This window comes from Sceloporus undulatus, chromosome 6, assembly GCF_019175285.1.
Source record: "Sceloporus undulatus isolate JIND9_A2432 ecotype Alabama chromosome 6, SceUnd_v1.1, whole genome shotgun sequence".
Taxonomy (NCBI): Eukaryota; Metazoa; Chordata; class Lepidosauria; order Squamata; family Phrynosomatidae; genus Sceloporus; species Sceloporus undulatus.
In genome coordinates, this window is record NC_056527.1 from 14,440,498 (window position 1) to 14,462,311 (window position 21,814).

The 21,814-nt window shown below is 38.1% G+C and overlaps 1 protein-coding gene across 1 annotated transcript in view; it reads right to left on the bottom strand.

The window, feature by feature from the left end:
- LARP4B (La ribonucleoprotein 4B) overlaps window positions 1–21,814 on the bottom strand; it is a 58,999-nt gene that overhangs the window by 5,077 nt on the left and 32,108 nt on the right. The window contains exons 3-16 of the mRNA XM_042473191.1: window positions 16,514–16,661; window positions 16,019–16,180; window positions 12,996–13,077; window positions 11,218–11,354; window positions 9,650–9,753; window positions 9,413–9,523; window positions 8,343–8,396; window positions 8,040–8,249; window positions 6,953–7,059; window positions 5,465–5,716; window positions 3,140–3,185; window positions 1,914–2,078; window positions 781–905; window positions 280–391 (exon numbers count right to left, since the gene is read on the bottom strand). Of these exons, the coding sequence (XP_042329125.1) occupies window positions 280–391; window positions 781–905; window positions 1,914–2,078; window positions 3,140–3,185; window positions 5,465–5,716; window positions 6,953–7,059; window positions 8,040–8,249; window positions 8,343–8,396; window positions 9,413–9,523; window positions 9,650–9,753; window positions 11,218–11,354; window positions 12,996–13,077; window positions 16,019–16,180; window positions 16,514–16,661 (1,815 nt within the window). The remainder of the gene's footprint in view (window positions 1–279; window positions 392–780; window positions 906–1,913; window positions 2,079–3,139; window positions 3,186–5,464; window positions 5,717–6,952; window positions 7,060–8,039; window positions 8,250–8,342; window positions 8,397–9,412; window positions 9,524–9,649; window positions 9,754–11,217; window positions 11,355–12,995; window positions 13,078–16,018; window positions 16,181–16,513; window positions 16,662–21,814) is intronic.

A 21,814-nucleotide genomic window follows, 5' to 3' on the forward strand; every position in this document is an offset into this window, starting at 1 on the left:
TCTACCCACTTGTCATGAGAGTAAATCAGCTAAGGCTGACAGAATGCATGCTCTGAACCCACCCAGAATTTGACTTAGATAAAGAGACAAATTATAAATTATACGAAGATATAAAAAAACTGAGCTCTTTTTTCTCACCCACCCCCGTTTACTCCTCCAAACATTCAATAATTAAAACATTTGAATTTTGTGGACTAGGGGTGGGAACAATAAAAGCATTTTAAAATACTCAGGACTAATCAAATAGAGAACAACATATAAATGTCAAATTGCACTTACTGCTATAGCAGCCCCATTGACTTGTACTGATTTACAAGCGGTAGTAAGCACAGAAGAAAGCCTTTCAATATTTTGTGTCTCTTTCTGCTGTTTGTCCACAATTTTGGGGTCTCTGCAATAAAGAAAGAAACATGTAAAGAAACATGTCAATAAAACAGAAAGCTCTCAGCTTTGCATTTGGCATGCTAAAGTCAACATCTACTCCAGGTGAGAAAATGAGTCTGCCTATACTGTAGGGAATCAATGTTCACTGTCTCATCCTGACTGAATACATAGGGTTTTTTTCAACACAGATAGGCTTAAAGTTAGTTTTCAAATATTAAATTAAAAATTGAAACCACAAGTCTAATCTGCTACTGGTGGTGGTCACACATGGAGTGTTATTTGCTGAACTGCTCAAGAACTAATAATACAGTGTCACACCTAAACTTTTCATGATGGAAAATGCGAACTGTTGATTCAGAGTAGTATATTTAAAGCCATGTATAATTAAATACTTACTCGGGAGGCTGGGATGGGGAAGGAGACCTTTCAAATGTCCCTGGCAGAGCAGAAGAAACTGGCAACAAAGGTTCTCGAGGAATTCCTGGTGGGATAGTGTTTGTATTTGCATTGATGTTGAGACTCTGAGGGAAGTAAAGTTTGGGTCATTTTCGAATATGCTTCAATTCAATCCCAGAATACATAAATAAAATAAACAAACCTAATATTTTCAGGGAATAGCAGTTCAAAAAATGATGCCCACAAGTCCCAATTTATTCAAGAACTGATTAAATTAATCTAGATCTTAATATGCCAGAAAAAGCCTGAGCAGCCTTCAATACGATATGTAGACCAATGGCTCCAGTTGACTAGAACAAGGAAGTTAAAACTGATCTCAGAAAAACCTGCTTCCAAGTCCAATTACAGCGACCTGATATTGTCAAAATACATATTTAGAGAATTAAACATTTCATACAATTGGGAGATAAGTTGAGGTGACTTTTATACTGTATCAAATTCAGGAATATTTGGGTATGGATTAAAAGTGTGAACAAAAGACACTTCCCATAAGTTTTGGGGGCTTTTCTGTAATGAGGGGAGCCTCTCTGCTGTACTACCCATCATAGTGTAGAATCATGGACTTTCAGGAGTGGGTAACAAAGCAGGTGTGACGAGTCTAATTGTGCTACATCAAAAAAGATGTGACATTTGCTAAGTGACATCTTTAATAAGAAGACTTACAATCTGAACTGGGATGTTCTCTGACTACATACTGTGGAAAGCCACAGATAATGATGACAATACTAAACACAATGCACTGCTGATCTGATTGAGCAAAAGATGAAAACTTACAGCTGGTTATAATCTTGGTACTTGAAGGTTAACAAATACAGACTGAGATATTTGGCAAGTAGGCACTCTGACTGACTCCTGCCTTTCCCATTTCAGTTCATGCATCAATAGGACAGTTCTATGATACTGCAAGGACATTGGATGACTGAACCGAACCTCTCTTATATAAGCTGACATAGATTTGACTACTATATTTACTAGTAAGTCAGCAATATCAATTTAGTGAAATGAAAATTAAAGTACCAGCCAGATCAGATAAAGTAGAAAGGCAATTCCACCTATTTTCTGCACACACTTACTTTTTCTTTTGATGGTGCAACTATCACATTGGATAATCGATTTTCAAACAAGTCTTCAGTCTTTAGGTTACCAGCAGCACCAGGCAATGGAGGGAAACTGGACAACCCCAATTCAAAACTTGGAGACGGAGGCTTTGGAGGGGGTGGAGACTGTGTCTGCCCTCTCTGGAAGACAAATTTAGCATAAGAGCATGGCTCACATTGATTCTCTGCCTATGGTCCCATTGTTCTCTGTAGGAAAGCAATCATTCTGTGCATGAAAGCCTGTTCCCATGCTGGAATCAGGGTTACTCAGCCATGGTTCAAGATGGTTAGCTACAGATTAATAAATACCATACCAACCTCAATGAGTTTTAATAGGTGAATCTACAAAGTCTCAACATCCCCCCCTTTCAAACAAAGTTTTTAATTATACAAGTGGGCAAATTCTTGAAGCAAGCTTGCCATTAAGCATACAGTGTAGAGGGATGGACTAAGAAATGGTTGTCAAATATATTGCTTTCTTTCTAATTTTTTATATGAAGAATTTTATAATGAGAAAAAAGTGTTCGTGTAGGAGAAAACATGACATGTTTTGACAACATGAAACTGCAGAGAACCCAGAGGTGGCAATTGTAGTGGAAAAGGAATCAAGAGATAGAATCACAGAATCATATCAAGGGCATCAAATCCAAACCCCTGCTATGCAGGAATACGCAATCAAAGCAGTCCTGTCAGATGGCCATCCAACCTGTTTAAAACCCTCCAAAGGAGACTCCACCACCCTTTGAGGCAGTGTATTCCACTGCTGAACAGCTCTTACTGTCAGGCAGTTCTTCCTAATGCTGAGGTGGACTCTCTTTCCCTGTAGTTTGAATCCAATGCTCTGGATTCCCAATCACAAAGGTGGTGCACTTTGTCATGAGGATATTTTTTTTTCTATACTATGATTAGCTACTAGCTGGGGCTTAGAAATGAAAAAAGGTTAAACGCTTCAACCTTCGTGATGGATTGGACGTTGGAAGAAGGGGAGTGTCCCATTTTATGAATATTACATTTCATTAATTTCAAAACCAAGGATAACCTTTAGTCAGCTATGTTCGCCTCAAGACAATTACAGCTAATTAGAATAGCTGTTTTCTTATTTAGTTATTTATATTATGTGAATAATTCCATGTAATGTTGTGCTACAATAACTAATCAAAATTCTTCTTTCACCCTTGAATAAGCTAAGCATTAATGCTCACCGTAAACTTGTCTTCTCTCTTCTTTCGATAGCCATATGAGTTTTTTCTGGAGGAAAAGGAGTCATTTTCTCATTATTACTCTCAAATCATGTGTTATGAAAAGTACAGCAGGATGTACTGTTTAGTATTGCTGGACTCAGACCAAAGAGAGTCAAAGTCAAGTAGGTAGACAACTGATCAAGCAAGTACACTTGGTGATCTTGAGCCAGTAACTATATTTTGATCTAGGCTACCTCACTATATTGTTAAAAGGATAAGGCAATAGGACAGAAGAACACTACATATAATGTATCTTGATTCCTGGGTGATGTCGATAAAACCTTTCCAATTCAGATATTCCATTAATTTCTGCTGTTCCATAAAGAGGTGCTGCATAATGCAGTATTCCATTCACTCTGCTTTACACTCACATGCAGCCTCTTCAGCATCACTTCCTATGTCCTTGTTTAGTTTTGCTTCTAGCAAAACAGGCCAGATAACAGTCCAGACCTACCTATGCCAAAGATAGATGGGCACTCCTATCTCTGTTCCATGCCTGCCACACATCTACCTATGCCACAGTTAAATATATATAATACTGGTAATTCAGAGCCAGTCAGAAGAATTTTGTATGAGTGTCCTAAGTCCTGATTTTGATTTTGTCAAAATAATGCAGCTCCTTCTCATGTCCCCTTGCTGTGACAATGAAAGTTAGCTTTAAACTAATTCAGAAGAGGTCTTTAATAGTCTTCAGTCTTGATGGCAGTAACCATCAAGTTAGGGCTGCAAAGACTGAAAGGCAGCAGAGGAACAAGTTGCTTGCTATTAACCTTTAATGGAAGTCCACCCCAGTCCCTGACAATTTCTTTCATACACCACTGAGAGGAAGGTATGACTGATAACTAGATTATATCTACTATCTTCTGTTTACAACAATTCCTTCTTATTGCTAGTCACCCAATACTTCATAAGCCAATCAATCTCAAGTTCCAAATTAATTTCAAGTTCCAAATTATTTTATTTGGTAATGACAGACTTCTGCAGGATAGATTCTGTAGTGGGAAGTAAGGACTAGAGGAGTTGCACATTAATGCCACCTTACAGGGGTAAATAGCTGAGGTGGCAATTTTACAACAATGGTCTGTAAAAAATAAATTTATGAAAACTATTAACCTCCTCTTATAACTAGAAAGACAAATTTCAATTATTCCTGTGGAAGAAAAATATTCCATGGGCTTTAACAGCTCATGTAAAGTTTTATAAAATTCTCTGGGGGTAGCAGCATTGGAATCAATTCAGAAATGAAACTTAGACAGCTGCACGTCAATGCTAACAAAGCAAATGGCCGAATGAGCATGTCCAGTGCACTGAAGGCTATTGTGTCTTACAGACACAAAGCAGTGCCTACCCAGGCAGCACACAAATCCATTTTTGGCAAGAAATGTGGCTTCCTAAAACCATTCCTCTTATACATTTCTAGTCCCACCAATGTGGTAAAGAAAGTTCTGCTGAAGGGTTAGAATGTTTGGCAGAACATTAATAAGGCTTTTGTGGCTCTAGTTCTTCTTTTCCTAATCTAGTTTCTGAGTTTTGAATTCTTGTCCATAGAAGGAGTCCATAAGCTCTCAAGTGAAATTCACTAAGAAATTTTCTGGTTTTTATGACAAAGTTTGGCCACTTTGTATACTTACTCCAACTGAGTAAACATCAGTAGGTTTTCTCTAAAGGAGGAAACAAAAAACTACATCTTTAAACATTGATGACATTAAGTAATTAAGGAATTCATTAATAGGGCCATGACAGAGGACTAGGATATCTGAGGAATCTGTTTAAGAATTCCCAAAGATCAAGCAAAATTTATCTACATCTCACAGACAAAAGCAAGAAGTAGATTGCCTTTTTCAGATTTTACATTTCTTACTTATAGCATTAGTTTTCACCTAAAATGATGAACTCTTTAAGCCATGAGAATGTTTGTTGTACTTAGTTACAGATTATTGTAACTCAAAGTAAGAAAATACATTCTCACTCTTCCTTTGACTTTCTAATTTTAACCATCTTGTTAATACCTAACTTCTCTCAGTTCTATCCTATGCTTGCTCATATTATGTTGTGGTTCTTAATCAGAGGGACATTTTCCAATATTTTCACTCCTCTCCTCTTAAACTCATTTTTCCCATCCTTTGTCCAATTAATTTCCATGACCTCCATCACATCTGTTACCTCATAATTTACTCTCACTCACATTACATCCTTCCCTTCCCAACTGTAGAAATACATAACTTGACTAACCTTGGTATCTCAGCATCTCACCAACATTGATAATTACCTAAATTCAATACTCACCTTCCTCTACCTAAGCTCGGGGATGAGTCTGAAGTAGTGGGTTCTACGCGTCCACTGCCTACTTCCCGCTTGGTATAACCTGTAGTATTTTGCATTCGAGTTCTATTTTGCCCCGGCTGCCTTGTTTGTGGGCTTCTGACACCATTGATTAAACGATCAGCAGAAAAATTGAATATTGTAGGGCTCTCTAAAAGTCCAGTCCCTCTGTCTGCATTGGGTATTGTGTGCCGTAGGTGTGATTTGCTGGGATTTCTGGGGGAGAGAACAAAGCATATTTTCATTCTCATATAAAATCTTTAGGTTTCTCTAGAGTCAATCCAACTTTATGTCTGTTTTTAAGGTTTTAAAAACAAAGGCCCTGGTGGATTACCCATCATTCTGTTCCCCAAAGTGGCTAATTGGGTGCCTATGACAAATTAACAAGGAGGATGTGAGTGCAACAGACCTTTATTGCTATTCGTTTGCAGTGACTGCTGTTCAGAGGTATGTTGCCTCAACACCTCATAGCCATTATATAATGACCAAATCTCAATGGTGCTATTACTCCGGGCACTCCATGAATCTGATTATTTCTTTTCCTTTCAAAATTGTCTAAGTCTGCTGGCATCAACATCTTGTGGCACCAAATTCTACAGTTTAACTCAACAATGTGTAAAATTTCTTTTGTTTATCCAGAACTTTCTACCATTCTGTTTCTACTGATGAACCCATGCAATCATTTTAATACTTCTACCGCATCCCTTCTTAACTTTCCTTCCCCTCACAGGCTAAATGGCTCAAACATTGTAACAATTCTGCATAGGCGAGTTACTACAAATCATTTTTGTTGCCTTTCTTGAGAATGTTATGGGTTTAAAGTTGTTAAATGATTAAAAGGTAATGCAGACTAAATTTCTTTTGCTAGAAATGGTCAGTAGACTTATTCAATAAATTCATCTATCTATCGGTCTACAGAATTTTTTGAACATAAAGTTTCTTACACCTGTGAAGGCCAGGACCTATGCCAATGTTCATCAGGGGGAGGTGTGCTCCTTCCTTCCATCTCAACTACAGCCTAGAGTTGCTGACATCAAGTTTATCTATGATTAATGCTCTGTTTGGGTAGTGGATAAGGTGGGAGAGCTGCATTTTTCTAAGGAAGAAGTACATGATCCTTTGACCAGCTCCTGATTCCGCAATCTTATTACTGTCATAATCCCCGTAACATTATCATTCCTCCAAGCAGCAGATATTCTTCTGTTTCAGGAGGTCACAGACCAGTTGTTTTAATCAATCCTTGCTACTGTACTTTTAGCAACCTGCAGCTGTAATTAAGTCTTGTTACATGAAAATCAATTTGCAGTTATTATACTAGTATAAACTAATGACAAACTGATATATTCTAGTGAATGAATATTCACAAAGTAATGCATACTTTGCCCATAGCTATTTCAACAATACTCTTGTTGCTCATAAAATAAAATAAAATAATACTATTCTATAACTTGCCTGTTTCTGGGTGTGTACTGCCTGAGCGAAGTCAGTGGAGAAGCAGTAGGCTTGAAAGTAGGAGATGTAAAACCATTGATAAAACCAGTATTTGGAAATGGTGTTACCTATTGAAGAGAAATATTGATTAAATAGTGGTAGTCTTGAGATTCTCAGAAGCCTCAAAACCCGCTGATTTGTCAGTTTGATCTCTATGTCTTTTGTCTGAACTGAATATCACTTATGCCCACGTTATAGATCTCTAATATTTGGACACTATGTTTGCTTTGAACAGTTTGCATGCATGTTTATTACTACTATTTCTATAGCTTTTTTTTTTTTAAGAAATGTGGCTATTCTGAACTGTTTTCATGATCTCTAACAAAATTATCCCAAGTACCATATATTCTTGACTATAAGTCAAGAAATTTATGCCCAAAAATTGACCCTAAAATCCTGGCTCAACTTATACATGGGTCAATACAGTAATACGGCTTAGAAAAGTCCTTAAAGAAACACCGCTTTGTGTGCCTCGACAGTGATTTTTGAAAGAGCTACCAGGCAAGAATGTGTGTATGTGTGTGCATGTGAGTGAGTGAAAGAGGCGATTCCCTTCTCAATCCAATAGTAAAATCTTCTCTCCCATCCTCCTGCAGATCTCTCTCCCCATCAAACACACCATTTCCCTCCAGTTCCTTCCCTTTTCAAACTGGTGTTAACCTTCTCTCCCCAAATAACCCATTCCCCTCTAGTTCATTCCCTTCTCAATCTGATGTTAAAACCTTCCCCTCAAGCACCAGAGAAGTTGTGCTAGGTGATCAGGAGAGGTCCAGAGATGAAGACAGAGAGAGGGAAGTGATGATTTTTCTCTTTAGATCTTTTGTTAGATGCCCCTAAGTTTTACCCTCGACTTATCCACGGGTCATATCGAAATCCATGAGGTTGACTTGAACACAAGTATATATGGTACTTATTAGAAGACCCAAATATGAAAGTACACCACTATTACTGAATTATAAATTCAATATATAACGCCCTGATGATGGTCAGAATCAAGCACTAAGAGAATGAATATCAAAGTAACAAAGTCCATGCATTAAGTTCTTACCAGAGATGGATCAAGATAGCTGTGTGTTGTTGACCAAGTCTGTGGGGCAATTAAACTGTACAGTGGAAACTGCTGTTGTGGGCTATATACTGGAGGTAAATAAAATGATGTTGTATAACGCTGCTGTGTGTAAATGTTCATGTCCAGAGGTCTGTATCCATTCTTTGGCAAAAATGTATTTATAGCTATAGCCTTTGCTTTTATTCTCGCCTAAAAGACATAAGAACATTTTCTTAGATTGTACCTAAAGGATTTCCCCGAAAGTATTAGAGCTAGTGCTAAAAATCAAAGTAAGACTTTTACCTTAATTGGTTTTCCTTGAAACGTTTTAACTTCCTCTCTAAGGTACCTATATGCCTTTAAAAGTAAGAGGAAAGTAAGATTGGCACAGTAGCAACAACTCTTCTGTATTTAAGAAAAACACTCAAGTACAATTATTCAGGTTTATAATGCATTATAGCCAGGTCTCCAAAACATGGACATCAACTTTTATGTTTAATGTAATTCTTCTTACTTAGGATAGTTTAAAACAAGTTAAAAGCTAGTTAAACCATTTGTATGCTCAACTTTGGATGAAATCAATTAGGCCCCTTTTGTAAGCCACCCTGAATCCCAAACTGGGGGAAAGGTGGGATGGATGGATGGATGATGATATGTTCTTGTCTGCAGCCTACCTGCTGCATTTTGTACAAGCTGAAGCATCCAAGCTGTCTTCAAGCTGGCAGCAGAATGCATTGCAGTAGACTAGTTAGAAAGGTCCAAGTGCCTGGACGATTGTGGCTATGTTATCCTGTCCAGGGGATTTCAGAACATAACAGATTCCAGAACAGTCAAAGCTGGCCCAAACACTCTATGTCCAACTGTGTTTCCTCTGAAATTAAGCATGGGTCCAAATCCAAGTGTTAGTCCCACTGGTGACCATCCTGCATTGGGTGTCACCTGGTGTGGGGGGCAGGGCATGCTCCCTCCCCCATGCTGCCCTTCCTTTTCCTTGGGGGGAGTGTGCTTGGGTATGGTGTGGGAGGGCCAACCGAGTGTCATACGGTGCGGGCAACACCACAACACCCCTCTAGTGACACCACCGGTCCCACTGAAGTTTATTAAATGCAAATATTAAGTGTTGACAATTGATTTAATGGATCTAATCTAATGGAGACTAGCAATTGGATTTAGGCTGTAGAAAACATTTTGTTGTTAACTATTAACATTGAAATTGTACAGAACAATGTGACATCTACTTGACATTTAGTATTTTGTATTCTCTATGTAAATCATGTACTATGTAGCAACATTTCAGTGACGCTCTGTTCACACTATTTCAGCCAAGACTGACCTGAAAGAAGTTCTGAAGAAAGGTAATGGTTAACATTTACCTGTTGTGCATCAGCTTCAGACTCAAATGTAATAAACCAGTTGTCATTATAGGCAAATTCACAGTTGATGAACTTAGGCAAGTTATCTCCCTTGAACAGTGCTTCAACTTCCTAAGGAAATAGAATGGGGTGGATGTGGAAGAGCAAATTAACAAGTGCAACTAAAGTACTGCTGGGTCATGAAAATGGATATACAGCTGGGGCTGTACAAGCTGCACCAATGTACAAGATACTTACTTCAATAGGAGTAGATTCAGGTACTTCTCGTAAAATTACAATGCAGCGATTCTGGTTTGGCCTGACTTTTTCACCCTTCTCATCCACTTGGACTAAAGGCAATGCTGAGAGAATATACAACATATACAACATGGTTGGCTTAGATAAAAAACGAGATAACAGATTTTATATTAAATCTGTCATCCTGAAAATACAATTAACAGGATGTTCTTAATTCTACAAACTGTTAACTTAGGAGCTCGACAGACTGCCCCAAAGGGGTAGCCAGCAGCTGCCCCTTTTCGCGTCAGATTGGAGCCGCAGCAACTGCACGCTGCACCCCCAATCCTACCTTTCCAGAGTGTGAAAAGGAGCCGCAAAAAGCAGCTCCTTTTTTGCGCCCTGGAAAGGGTGCCATAGCTGTGGCAGCACAGCTGTGTGGCACTCCGTGTGGCGTCCATACTACATATTTTAAATTAGGAAAAAATCTCTTGAACAGTTTATGTAATCTGTTTGGTTTGTATAATGTTTATCTTTCTCTTAGTGAAAAAAAACTCCTGGTATGCTCTTGGAATCAGTCAGCTCTGATATGGCATGTTTTTCTACACTGGAAAGGAAATGTTGTATGGCCAGACACTATTCTTTACCAACATAAAAAGAGCTAAATTAATAGAAGTGGTTGTTAAGCATTATATTTGTCATATCCCTCACACAGATGATTTCTGTCTTCGCAAAAACAGGCTCTATCCATGGTGCAAAAACATCAGTTTTAATAAATATAATCATGAAACTGCTAGATAAGAATTCCAGATGTAAGTTTGGGATCATTTGAAAACAATCCCAAAGAAAAGATAATTTGAAGCCAAACCCAAAGAAGGACCATCTAAATGTAGCAGTAATAAAATACTGTAAAACAAATACCGAAGCATTGCTATCAACAAATGAACAATACACATGCCAGCCATGAAAGCCTTCAACTTCACAGATACCGAAGTGTTTTAGGTCTGTTGTAGTATTGCATACTCTTAAGTTTCTAGTAGCAGTCTGGGCTGCATACTTCAATCCTACACCCTCCCTGCCCACATTGTGAGGGAAAATATACAAATGAGCTTTAATGTATTCAACTTAACATGGTTAGAGAGCTTCATGTGTCTAAAAGCCCTATCTTACCAGTGTCTCAGGATAAATCAGGTCTCCTTCTACACTTATAATAAATAATGTGCAGCCTTGGTTGCTTCTATAAGGTTATAATACATAACATCTGAATAAGGTTATAGGGAAACTCAATACTACCATTGTGAATACTGGTAGAGGGAATGTATCTAATGAGTCATTTGTATTATACAGAGGATTAGCTAGTGGTTTTATTACATTCACATTTCAAAAATATGATTAATTTACAGTAGGTCCAAAAATGGATGATTTGAAATTAAGCTACTGAAGGTCTTTTTAAAAAAAAAAAAAAAAGATATCTTACACACACATTGTTAAGAGTCTAACCCCCATTCCCAAGTGAAAAGGTTATTTCATACAATAACATTTAACAACTCATGTATAAATCAGAGAGATATGCTTTACCAGTTACTTACATCTCAGTACTTCAACAATCAAATCCAAATCAGTACTCAGTTTCTTGACGTGATCGAGGTTAGCTACTGTCATTATTGGCACATACTGATCACTGTCCATCTGAGATATAAGGTACATGTCACTGGCAAGATTTTCTCTGTTGAAGGAAAAAAAAGAGAAGCCTTCACTGAAATATTTTCATGATATAATTCATAAGCATATCTGTGTTGCATTTGCCTTCATGGGCCTAATTCATATGGGGGAATCATATGGGGAACCAGTAAAGTACCTTGGAACACCTCCCCAAATTCGTCAGAAACAAACAAACAAACCAAAACACACTACCTGCAGTTTCAATCATAGAAACATAGGCCTGTTACAGACTGCCAAAATAAAGCTGCTTCGGGTCTCTTTGGAGGTATGCTATTTAAATGATGCATGGGTCCTAAAAGTCCAGAGGTCGCGCCAAAGCCACACTCCATTCCTAAGCACTGGAGTGCAGCTTTGGTGCAGCTTCTGGATTCTTAGGATGCATGCATCATTTAAACAGCATACCTCCAAAGAGACCCAAAGCAGCTTTATTTTGGCAGTCTGTAATTGGCCATAGTTTTAGCATTAAAAGATACAGATTGTGGTGGTTCCTGACCTCAAACAGACCCAAAGTATTAAAAACTATTGGTTGAATGTGATGTCACTTCTGATGTGTCAAAATGGTGGCATGACCAGTTGAAAGGCTCTTTAACGCCTAGCACACGGCCAGCAACGGCCTAAATCTGATTGCTAGTCTCAACTAAAGCAGACCCTTTAAACCAATTTGCTGAACAGTAAAACTATTCTTATGAACCCCATTACATCAACCAGCCTACTAAAACTGAGACTAGCAACTGAATTTCATACAATTATAGGACTATAGAGCTGAAAGAGACTCCATAATATAACTCCAAAACAGATGTTACATAATACTTCCTTTATTGCCAAAGTTACACTGAAACATTCTTGAGTTTACTTCTGGAGTGTGGCCAAACAGGACCTTACAACATGACCACTAAAATGAATGCAGTCCACTGTCAGGTGTATTTAGAACTGCTTTATAGCCCCAGGCAGACAGAAGAAGCACATATGAGGAAACAAACATGGTTAGGCCTCCATATGCAGCTGATTGTCCATACTTAGCTTTATTGGTGACAGGCCCTAAAGGCCTTGTGAGGCCTAGCGTTGACAGCATATGACCTCCATTAAATGATTAAATGACAAATAAGGAATGTGGAGGGATTATTTTAAAATAATAAGCTGTTCTCAGATAGACTTTAAGACTGGCTACTACTGTACATTTAATGATAAAATTAAAGTACTAAAATATTTCCTTCTGTTGCAGATAATAGGCCACAATTATCTTAAGCCTATTTTCGGTGGTTACTGTTTTGCAAAATAAATAAATAATTCTTTGCACAGAAACATAACACATGTGACTATCTAAGAGACCAGCACCTTCTAAAACTGTTTTATTCTTATAAGCTTTAGTGTCAAGATAAGGGAAATGAAAGCAAATTAAAAATTTAGCTACTAAGCAAAACCCATTTCCTATAGTAATTTCATTTCTATCTAAACTTCAGAATTTCAAAATATCAACCTGCTGGGTTTGCCCTTGTCCAATCATGAATTTCCAAGGAGCCAAAATGCCATAGTTCCCTACTACGCTAATATTTAACATCATGGTAAAAATAAATAATTTCCCATCTTGTCAATAGCAAGTAAAGCAGCCGTGTGCACTATTGGACAATAGCTACCTTACACTTACCTAGATAAACAAAACTCCAGTGTTTTCTTAAGCACTTCTCGCAAATCTTCCTGACCTTCTGGCTGCAGCTGTTCTTTACCTCCTGGAAGTGGAAAATATGAAACCAACCCCAAGAAGAAATATACATTTTTCATAAAAGTAGCCCCCTTCATATCAAAACTTTCACATCATTTAGCCCACAGCCAATTAAACTGCTGTTGTCGTTATTCTGTGCTTTCAAAGCATTTCTGAGTTATGGAGACCTTATCACAAGGTTTTTCTGGAGCTGAGAGTGTGTGACTCAGCTAAGGTCACCCAGTAAGTTTCCATGGCTGAGCAAGGAATCAAACCCAGATTTCCAGAGTCGTAGTCCAAAGCTCAAACCACTATACCATGTTGGTTACATTGCCATTGGGACTTTTTCATATGAACCCTGGCTACAGAAAGTAATCTTGCTTATGAAATTGGCAGAAACATCAAAGGCACTCAGAAAAACCCAGGATTGCTAGATGTTATAGCAATCTGCATGCTCACTCCCAATTATACTGACAAACCATTAGAAAACAAGAGTTGACTACTTAGAGAACTGAACTGTCAAGAAACCATGGGATTGATTTCACAATCAATACATATACATACTCTGAAATATCAGTCTTGATTTGTTTCTAGTAGTGACAAAGCATACAGACTACGGTATGCAAATATTTGAATAGGGCTTGGTTGTAAGTATCTGGAAGCAGCCAAGAGGGCCTCAAGTATTCTATTATTCTGCCTTGCTGTGCACACCTTTTGCATATTCACTGTACCGATTGTGATTTTTATGTTTTAAATATGTTATGGCAAAGAAAGGAACTGTAACAAGTACACAAGACCATAACATATTTGTCAACTATTAACTACTGCAATGGTTTTTCAGATAAATATTAAGCTGATTCTTTTGCAAGGGTTTTGTTTGTTGTTTTTGAGTGCCTTCAAGTCATTTCCAACTTATGGAGATCCTAAGGTGAACCTATCATGGGGTTTTCTTGGCAAGATTTGTTCAGAGGAGGTTTGTCATTGTCTTTCTCTGTGGTTGAGAGAGTTTGACTTGCCCAAGGTCACCCAATGGGTTTCATGGCTGACCTGGGAATCGAACCCTTGTCTCCAGAGTTGCAGTCCAACCCTCAAACCATTACACCATGTTGGCTCCTGTTTTTTTAAGGGTTAGGTATGATTTGGTAGGAGAATAATGAAAATTCTTGCAATCAAATATTAGAATTTATAAATTGAAATGGAAGAATTTTAGTACAATGTGTTAAACAAAAGTTTGGGGTCGTATTAAGACATAAGAGCACTGGAAAGCCATAGACTGATTCTTCTGTATTATAGAATTGTAGAAACTGTCCTAGAAAGAATCTAGATTTGAGGTCAAATTTGAGGTCAAAACTAACAATCCAAGAATTGTATTTGAAAAACTTATAACACAATCTTATGTCTACTCAGAAGCAAATCTGAGTTCAGTGAAGCAAACTCTCACGTATGCGTACATAGGATAGCACCCTCAAGAGCTCTTTGACAGCAGATTGTTAGAAAAATCTTCCAAATTAGGGGAAATATAGAAAAGAACTTGTATTTTACAGGACACATCCATTATCAGCAACGTACATTAACATGGACAAAACAGCTATTATTTCAGTTGATTTGTAAGAAAGCATGAAAAAGTAAGTTTCCTCATATTCACAATTAGAAGGCTACTACATGACCTGGAAGCTTTCTTAAAAGCTGTTCCTACTAAAAACATTTTCTAAACGTTTTCTGTAACACTGGAACGTAGACACACACATCTTCAAACTCCTCCACCCATGTAAGTAGAGTGATTGACTCTTTAACCTTAAGAATATTCAAACTTTAGAGTTTGAGAACCTAAAGCACTGAAGTCAAGGAAGTGGATTAGCCACAGAAACTTTACTGTTATAAAGTCTACTGAATTTCACTGCTATGAAATGGTCCTTAAATGGTCCCCAGCTGTACTCTCTGTGGTTAGGGATGCTGCTTAGTTTCATAATGCCTTCTATTCTGAGAGGAGATACTGAGCTTCTCAAATTTTAGTATTAAAATTCAGGAAGTGTTATACCACCATCTGGCCAGTTAATATCTATCTTCCATATATTGTATAAAAATGTTAAGAGCTGGACATATATTGTTCTTGTGTTCACATTGTGCAAGTCAAGTATTTGGCACTTGGTCCAGAATTCATTATGCTGAGCATCTCACATTTTAAAAAATCTAGAACACACACACACCCTGGTCATTAGGGCATACAAAAAAATTTCAAACAGTAGGCCATAACCAGTTTGAATCTGAAGGAGGAGGATATTAAAATAAAGTATGGAGAGCAGGAATTTTCATTATAGAATTAAAACCAGTAATGTAATAAATTATGCTAAGTCACAACCTCTGAACTTCATATAAACACTGATTCATGCAGAAAAGACTTCTGGTAACAGACTGGTTTCTATCCAAGTATGCTGACAGGCTACTTAACAACCATGTTGGAAGCCTTTTCTGACTGATGAGTATGATAAAATTCTTCAAATAAACAAAATACTGGTTGAGTATTAACTTAGGTTTAGACAGAGTTGTTTATGCCAGCATTTCACTGACCTGAATTTGTTGTTCAACACAGTCTGCTAATGAAGCAGCCATACAAACAATGCAAAGTTCGCCATATACCCAGTACAAGTAGTAATTTCTAGATGAGCCAGACCTAGTCTTACTCCACAAGTATGCTGGAAGAATTGCCACATTAACTGGAACATGGTATTTCAGACCATATATTAATGATTCCATAAACATGACAGTTGTTACTAGCCAGGAATTTTGAAAGCAATGGCTATAATTCAATGTTCTTCAAGTAATTTATGTTGTTCAGGTAACTTACATTACTATTTTTATAGGTTCCTGACACATAGGTGTTAAGTTTAAACATGAAGGCAATATAAAGTTGGGGGGGGGGGGGAAACAATTCTACAGACAATGAATTTATCTGAAGATCATTTTCTTACCTGTCTGAGTGTTTTCATGCATAGAATCATACTCTGAATGCTCTAAAGCCAAAGGGTTCATCTCTGTTTGGTCTGATAATGGAGCTGTTAGTGATGATTCTTGCAGTTCTGTTAACGATTCATTCTGGTGCTTTTTGTCCCCATCACCGTTGGCCTCCAGCCCTACCGAGAAAACTAAAAGAGTTACTAATCAAATTCTTCATTTGTTCTGAACTAGACAGGAAAAACTTTGTATTCCGAGTAACTGCCAGAAGGATAACTAGGCTTGTTTTTTGCATAGATTTAAAATAAACTAGCAGAGAAGCAGGAAGGATAACCTTGAATAGATTCATCAAATTATAGGTGGCTATGCCTGCATTAATTTTACTGTGAAAAATAAAATTAGTCATACTCGTTATACTTAGAGAAGACTCATGGAAATAAATGGGACTTATGACTAACTTAATTTCCATTGAAACCAATCAAAATTCCTGTTTAAAAAATTGCTGTTCATACCTTCTTTGCAGGAATCTGGCGGATGATCTGATATTTCTTCCCAGTTTTTGCTCACACCACCATCAGTAGCACCACTTGCTTCCACATGTACCATATGATTCCCCCATACTTTTGCATTAGGATTTAATTCAGAAACCTTGGCTGACTCCTAGAAAACAGAATTACACTTTGTGGATTAGCATTTGGAACAGAAGAATGTTTTTAAAAGAAAGCAACAGTAACTCCATGTTCTTAAAACAGGTCATTTGTTATGTATTTTACCAACTGTTTCCCCATGAACGTAGACATCAAGGGTCCATCATGAATGTATCAATGTTCCAAAACATATTGCAGGAATAATCCAGTTTGAGACTGCTTAAACTGCCCTGGCTCAATGCTAGGGAATTCTGGGAACTGCACTTTTGTAAGACATTTAGCCTTCTTTGTTAGAGAGCTCTGGTGCCACAATAAAGCACAATTCCCAGAATTCTCTAGCACTGAGCCAGGGCAGTTAAAGCAGTCTCAAATTGTTATTACTTCTGCACTGTGTTTTTGGACTATGGAGGTACAAGATATACCCACTACTGGTTCTTTAAAAAGCACCTTATTATGAAGATGTTATCCTAACTTAATTGCTGAGAAAAATCATCTGCATATGTGTACATCTTGAAATGATTCAATAAAACTGAATCCCAACTTGATCTTCTGGTCACATGCAGAGGCGATTTCCACTGACTCTGCTTCAGTATCTTGTCTCGGTACCACCACTAAGCATCTCCAATCCCTACAAGATGTCTTTTCTGTTCACGTGTACCAGGGCTTTCTACTGAACACCCTTCAACAGCATTCCTAAGGGGGCACAACCAACCTTTGTACTTGTTTTCAGAAGGCATACTGCGAATGAAAACATGGGAAGGTTCTGCTTCACTTGTGGCAGGGAAGGTAGAATTTATGGTTTTATATTTATGACTGAATTTATATCTTTTTTTCTCTTCTAAATGGATATAGTTATAATGACAACTCTACAACAGTGGTACAAAGATAAGAATAAAACATATTGAAGAAAATAACAGGCAGCAGTAAAAACTGACAGCATATTAAAGGCAAAAGGAAAATTTAATTATCAAGAAGACCAGTAGCTAATGTTAAGTATCATCCTTTCAATAGTCCTGTAAAAGTATGTTAAAATTTATTCACACATTGAATGGGGAAAGGAGTCGGAAGTGACTAAAGCTGCCTATAATCCAAGAAGACCATGGCTAATGGAAGATTGGAACCACGGACCTCTAACCTCATGTTACAGCATTCTTACTATGTGGATTTAAGTTCCACACTGAATTGGAATTTTAAAGTAATGTATTTGGGATGTGTGTCTACGAAAGGAACAAAAACTTAGAGGATGTTATATATAAATTTTTCTTTGAACAGACACAAAATTGTTTGTAGCTTACATTCCTGGCCACAAAGACCTATTTTTAAAGCTTATTATTTCATTAATCTGGAGTATTTGCAGCACTTGTTAGTTTATTTATTTAATTTATATCCTACCTTTTCCCTTGCACAAGACCCAAGGCAACACATGTCCCATATTAGTTGTTGTTCTGTACCTTGAAGTCATTTTCGATTTATCACAACCCTGAAGCAAATCTATCATGGAGTTTTCTCTGCAAGATTTGCTCGAATGGGTGGGGAGTGTGACTTGTGCAAGGTTACCCAGTGGGCTTCCATGGCTGAAAAGAGATTTAAACCGTGGTCCCCCAAAAATCGAGCCCCACATTCAAACCACTATACTATGCTGATTCTTCTATGTCCCAAATACATTGCTTTAAATTTCCTTTGGTATGTAATTTCAAATAGTAAGAGTGTTGTAACACTCTGTAGCTCCCTAAGGTGACCCTGCTTAGCTACCAGAGAAGTTGAAATATCCCACACAGCAAAAGCCAACAGTGTCCATGCTTAGGCTGCACTGGGTTTGTGATGATGTTGCTTTGAGAGGTGGTGAGCATGAAACAGACAGGTGTGTGCCTATGTGTGCACACACACATTGACTATTGGCAGAAAGACCCCATTGCTGTGCATTGAAACCACCAGCAATTGGATATTTAGAACACATTTACATATTAGACTTTTCTAAGATTCAACATAGTATAACTTAAGTGGGTGTGCTATATACTGTAGCTATTGCAAACCATGTTTTACGATCTAATAACTACTGTATATAGCTGTGAGAAAATTGGCCTATTTACTGTATTCCCTTAAAGAATTCAGGCCTGAACTGCACTGGAATCTTTGGCCTTAAAGGCCAGCTTGGAGGCGGAGCATAGCAACCACATAACACACGCCCCAGCTCCGTCCCCACGGTGGTGTGATGTTACACACCTCACCACATGGCGCTCCTCTGGTCTGAGCCTGCTATAAAGGTGCGGCACCACTTTTTACAGCTCTTTTTTGCACCTGACAAAGGCCAGATTGGGGATCACAGCGTGTGGCTGCCATGGTCCCGATCTGGCTGTAAAAGGGTCTCTCAGAACTAATGACTAAGGAAACCATTATGCAGTAGGTTTTTAAACAACAACAGTTTTTATGTCACAAGTACACCATACTTGAGCACAAATGTAAATAAGCTCCACCAAACCTTCAGATTCTCACAACAATGCTACATCTTATAGCATTATTTCAGGAGCATAATAATAGTGGCTTATCATCTAAAGGGTTATGTTGTTGCTGTCACTGGTAGCAACAAAAAGTACAAAAGGTCAGCAAAGAGAATTAAGAGAAGCTGCAGACACTATCTAGCTGTCAATGGTAAATGTGCCTTGAAAACTGTGGGGAAAAAATGCCTCTCCAAACAACGAAATATCCAACTTGGAAATGAGGCAGCACATCTATAGGGCTATTTTGCATCTGCTCAAGATCAAGACAATTACTATAATGTCAGTAGAGCAATAACTGCCTAAAGACATTGGTAGAAAAGGTAGTCATATAACCTGGATATGCAGAAGCCTATGTGTGCCTAGTCAAAAGCAAATTCATGATAATTCAGTCAGACATACTATGTGTGCACAGGATGCTTAAGGCTGAACTACCAGTGTACAGAATTTTAATGTACTACTGCACAGTTTGAGGAATTGTCTTAGGAAAATTGCTTATTACACTATCCATAACACATCAATAACTTTGAATTGGATAGTTTGGGGGACGTACATCTCTGGCAGATGCCATGTGATGTGTGTGTTTGTGTATCTATACTGTTCTGTGACAAAGAGTATGCTGTCAGTAGGAATAAAGTCACAGGTCCAGAATGGAAGAAAACTTTCTCAAATTTAAAGCACTGCTGGGAAGAATCTCCAACATTGGCCGGTTACACACCGGCACTTGGGACATCCGCAGGACGTCCCATTTTAAAAAAGGGGCGTCTCTTCTAGACGCCCCTGGGTCTAATATGGACTCTGTCCGTACAATATGGCGCCAGCTGTTCCACATGGCCGACGCCATCTTTACGTATCGGACGCATAGCGTCTGAACGTGTCACGGCACCTTGCGATGTCATAGAGGCGCCGCAAGAAGGAGCTCCATTTTGGAGCTCCTTTTTTGCTCCGCGCGGGAGCCGCACGGTGTGGCTGCTACAGCTCCCACACGGAGCATGCGGCGGCGGTCTATAACCCGCCATAGTTTGGAGCTGGATCTAGGAAAAAGGCAAGCAGAATTCCACCTGTGCAGCTATTCTTTTTTCTCCCTAATTTCCCCCTCTCCTGCTCTCCAGTGTTACTCGCTGCATCATTTCAGACAATTTATGAAACCAAAAACCACAGACTGGATTTTTTAAAATTCCTCATGAATCAAATTACGATTGCAAAATACTTACACAATCTCCATCTCTAGCTTGCCAGCCCCAAATATCACTGTTTTGGTGTACTGGCAACTGGTAAGGGTATCTTCCTGTATCCAAAGAAGGAACAGACAGCTCCCCAGCTTGGTTTTGGAGGGGTTCATTTGCAGTGTATGCATTATCAATTTTGTTAAGAGATGAATTAATCCATAAATATCCCATCAGATATTCCTGATCATCAATGAGGTTTCTGGCTGAGAACAATCTACTTAATGGAACAGACTGCCACAGTGGATGCACTGGTCTTAAATCATTCATATCATCTTGACAGTTACTTATATCCATTTTGTGTATATTAGTAGGCTCATTTAAAATGTCTGCCATCAGATCTAATACATGCTTTACATTGCCAGGCTCAGATTCTTGGTCATTAATAGTCACAAGAGGAATTTCATATGAAGGAGTAGCAGCATATTTATCTACCTGCCTAGGGTCAAAGCAAACCCCATCTGCATCTTTACAAGCTTCCATGATGCAAGTCAGACTGACTTCAGGATCTGTTCTAAAAGCACATTCCATACCAGTTTCTGATTTACATAGACAACTTTCAGGATGAGAGTGCTTTGTGGCTTCCTTTAATATATCTATATACGGAGTTGAAATTCCAGAAATTAAAGACCTAAAAGGAGATATGGCTTCCGTTGTGTTTTGTTCGGTTAAAGAGTAGTTTTCATGGAGTCTTGGATTCTTCTCACTTGAACTGACAGATGCCTTAGCACAACCAACTACTGTTCTAGCATCCCCCTCATCAACAGATGCTGTAAACTCCTCAGTTTTAAATTGGCTACTGAGTCTATGAATTTGCAGGGTATTTACCGATGCCTCAAATACTTCAGACCTCTTTTCCACATCTGAAGATATACTATTCTCTCTCTTTAGAACATTACTGCTATTTAACATACAAACATCAAGAATGAAACCTTCAGAATCAGAGTTTGTTTCAGTTTCACTGCATGTCTTCCTTCCATGCTGTATTTCAAACTTCAATCCAATTACTGGTTCTTCCACAGATGTTTTTAATATGTGAGAAGTGGCCCCTGCACTTAGTTCATCTTCCAGTCTATTGAATGTATATTTGTACTGTAGTTTGTACTGTTCATCATTAAAATCCATTTCACCTACTTCAGAATGTTTTGAAGAGACAGAACAGCTGTTATCTTCATTAAGTGGACTGGAATATTCATGAGTTTTAATATCATTTTTTGAGCCTTCACAATGAACTTGAATTTCCGAGCAATCCACCTTTTGGATTCTCTCATGTTCACTTGTATTAAGGGACCCAGAAAACGTATCTCCATTTTTCCATAATCCTTCATTCAAACTTCTTGTTTCTGATGGTATGTCATCCATTTGAATATCAATTTGGTTTATACAGCTGCCATCTTCATTTTTGCTAAACTCTGAAACATGAGATACTGCTCCTTCAAAAACCA